General features: G+C 35.8%; 1 protein-coding gene across 3 annotated transcripts; it reads right to left on the bottom strand.

Annotated features, from left to right (window-relative positions):
* Positions 1–314: 314 nt before the first annotated feature.
* On the bottom strand, positions 315–2,926 carry LOC109790507 (E3 ubiquitin-protein ligase RZF1). 3 transcript variants are annotated; one of them, XM_083068250.1, is made up of 3 exons: positions 2,730–2,926; positions 2,363–2,400; positions 315–1,516 (listed from the first exon to the last, which is right to left on the bottom strand). In XM_083068250.1, exon 3 carries the CDS (start codon positions 1,490–1,492, stop codon positions 581–583), a length of 912 nt encoding a protein of 303 aa, XP_082924376.1. In that variant the 5' UTR covers positions 1,493–1,516; positions 2,363–2,400; positions 2,730–2,926; the 3' UTR covers positions 315–580. The 3 variants fall into 3 exon arrangements, with proteins under 3 accessions (XP_082924376.1, XP_082924375.1, XP_029125514.1); XM_083068249.1 differs by lacking the exon at positions 2,363–2,400 and having other exon boundaries at positions 315–1,549; positions 2,730–2,925; XM_029269681.2 differs by lacking the exon at positions 2,363–2,400 and having other exon boundaries at positions 2,730–2,924.
* Between the last annotated feature and the right edge of the window lie 269 nt (positions 2,927–3,195).

The following is a 3,195-nucleotide window of genomic DNA, read 5'->3' as shown; positions in this document are numbered from 1 at the left end:
CACCCTATCATCCTTTACTTTCACACACTTCCGTTCTCTTTCTTTTACTTCCCTCCCTACTTCCCACTTACCAAACATAGTGTTAGCATACTAAAACATCTGCAGCTGTTGCTAGATTAAAAGTCATTAAGATCTTAGTCTCATTTGCTACTCATCATGTCACAAGGCTTTATTAAATTGATGCCAAGAGTGCATTTCTTAACATTCGCTGCTCATCTATGAGTTTCTTCACTTACCTTTCCTTCTTTGATTCCGAAACACAGCCTAAACAGCACCATGCAAATTACCTATTCACCAAGGTGAAACCTTCCAAGTTACTGAAAATGTCAAACGCAAATTGCTTCAAAAAAATATTGTATTTACAAAGATTTTCACATACTTCTACCATGAAGTATCTATGAGATAAAAGTTCAAACCACAATATTCAGAAACTTTCTTCATGTAATTTAAATTACAAGCATAATTTGACATCTAATTACACTTCCTGGAGAAGAAATGGAACTGAGTTAACTTCTGCCATTGTTCTGGTCAGAGTCAAAAGAGTTATAGAAGAGTAGCTTCCCCAGTCAGAGCACATTGATCAAGTATTAGAACTAGAAGAACGGAATGGCCACAAAAATGACAGTAGATTTCTCCTTCCATTGTTCAACTGCCTATTTTCCCTACCCCTGGAGATATCATTGTCACCACCATTACTACCAGTAACATTCCTTCGTCCCCAAATTCGACTACCCCGGGAACTAGCATGTCCTTGAGGTGGCAGCTCAACACGACAAACAGGACATGAGTTATGCTGAACCAACCATGGAACAATGCAGTCTGAGTGGTAAATGTGGTTACATGGCATTTTCCTGGCTTCAGAACCCACTTCAAATCTTTCTTTACAAACTGGACAGTGTGAATCAGATTGGAGGTGTTCATGTGTGATCGTAATAGTTGGCATTGCATCAATTGAGGACCGTGACGCAGGCGGTGGACCAAGCCTGTCATTTGTAATGTGTTGTTCAATGAGTCCTTCAAGTCTAGGGCCCAAAAAGTAGTCACCAAAATCAACACGCCTAGGACCACCTCTTGAGCCACTGTTAGAGAAAGTGAACCCTGGAGCTTGACCATGAAATATCAAATAAGGACCAGAACTAAAGACACCCCAAGTTTGTTCAGGAAGTAAGGCAGAACCAGACCTCCTTCTAACATCAAAGTTTGTGTATCTTCCAGCCATTCTCTGCCTCATGAAATTATCAACAGCATCTCTAACACCAATTCTTGATTCGGAACCTCTTTGCTCCATAACAGCTTGTATAGCATCCATAATGTCAGGCATTTGATGAAACTCTTCCAACTGTGATGAGTGGCCATGTTCGCGTGCAACTCTTCGCCTCTCGTTAAGTTCTTGCACAAAGCCTTCACTGCAGTAAGGGCAAATCACATCCCTCCCTGTGAGCCAGATTGGTTGCCTGCATGTGTAACACCAGTATGTTGCTCCACCTGACATTCTCTCTTTTGCTAGAAATTTAAACTGAAAAAGATACACCAGATGTTCACTTTGCTTCTGCACTAAGTATAGAGCTTCAGTAATAACAGACACAAATGAAGTAAAAACATGGGTCACAAAATGGACAACAAAAGTAAACTGCTAACAAGTCTTATAAGCACTTACAAGAAAGAAAATAGAAAGAAATAAAGTAAGCTTCGCCATAAGTTACAATTAACTTATGCATAAGTTAAAAAGGAAGCTTTTTGATAAGCTAATATAAGAGAACTTATGCAAATTTGCTTCTGATATGTTAATTTTAGCTTATGAAAAATCTTATTCCATTTTGTTTTTCTTACTTTCTTCTCTTATAAGTACTTATGGGAAAGTGTATTTAAACAGACCCTTAATAAATTATCCTTAAATCGAGCAACATGGTAAATCTGAGACTCAGAGGGATAGGAATAACAGAACTCCAACTATTTAGAAAAAGCAAACGGACCAACATAAAATCAGAACTCTTTTAACCCCTAACTTTACTCTTGTTATTCTGGACCACAATAAATGCTTTTTGACAAGAGATTCCATAAAACATGACTCACAAAGAAAACAATATGAACAACAAATGCAAATAAAAGATATTCCCCATTGAAGTATACTTGTAAACAAAGCATTTGAGCGGATTCAGGCAGATGACAACAAATTTCAAAGTAGAAAATAAATAACTGCCAAAGCAAAAAGGAAATTATAAACAAAGTCTTACAATGAACACAGGAAGTCAACTATATAGTCAACGACTGAACTATCTCTTGTAACCAAATCATGAGGAATTACAACCAATTTAACAGTAATTACATAAAACTACAATCAATTTAGAATCATTTAACTAACCGGTTTGAATGGCTGCAAGACATCACATCTAAAATTTCCTAAAACAAGAAACAGGTCAAGTCCAACAATTACAAAGGGAAACAAACAAAGCTCCATAATTTCACATATACAAACTGAAATGATAAAAACTTTTACCCTCAACAAAAAAAAAAAAAACTATAGATTCATTAAGGAGGAAAAATCATGCAAGAAACAGGTAGCTTCAACCACAGAAACAGGACTTGTCGTCAATCACCATCACAAAGCCAGAAACAAAAGAGAGAAAGCACCACAACAAATCCAAACAGAATTAAAATCCCAGAAAAACCACACCATGCTGGAGAAGGAGAAATATCCAGAATTTGTCAATTTGTCATGGTGGACTTACCAAAGAAAAAGGAGTGAAAACAAAAGTAGAAACTACAATGAAGGAAAACTCAAAGCATATTTCGAAAGATTCTGAGCTTGCTGGAGAGAGAAAGTAGAAGAAAACTTTGTTTATCTTTACAATTGATGGGGTCTGCCCACTGAGCCTAAATTTCAGGGAAATTTCTTTGTAATTTTCACCTGTTCAGAATTTTGACTATTCTATATTTAATTTCTTAAACTCATCCAAGAATGTTTACTATATTTAATCATATATCACGTGTCATTATTATACACACGGATTCGTGCTTATGCATAGCATAGTAGTATACAGAACAAAAAGATTATGTTTTTTTTAATTAATATTTATATTTTAGTGTGCTATGTGAATACTTAAATGATAAGTTACGTTGGCTTTCCTAGAAAGATATTTATATATAGTTGTCTTATCTATCTAATTTTTATGATATATTTAGCAGTTCCTTCTG

Source organism: Cajanus cajan, chromosome 2 (assembly GCF_000230855.2).
Source record: "Cajanus cajan strain Asha chromosome 2, NIPB_CcT2T_4, whole genome shotgun sequence".
NCBI lineage: Eukaryota > Viridiplantae > Streptophyta > Magnoliopsida > Fabales > Fabaceae > Cajanus > Cajanus cajan.
The sequence above is the reverse complement of the archived record's forward strand: the minus strand, read 5'-3'. Positions and strand labels throughout refer to the sequence as shown.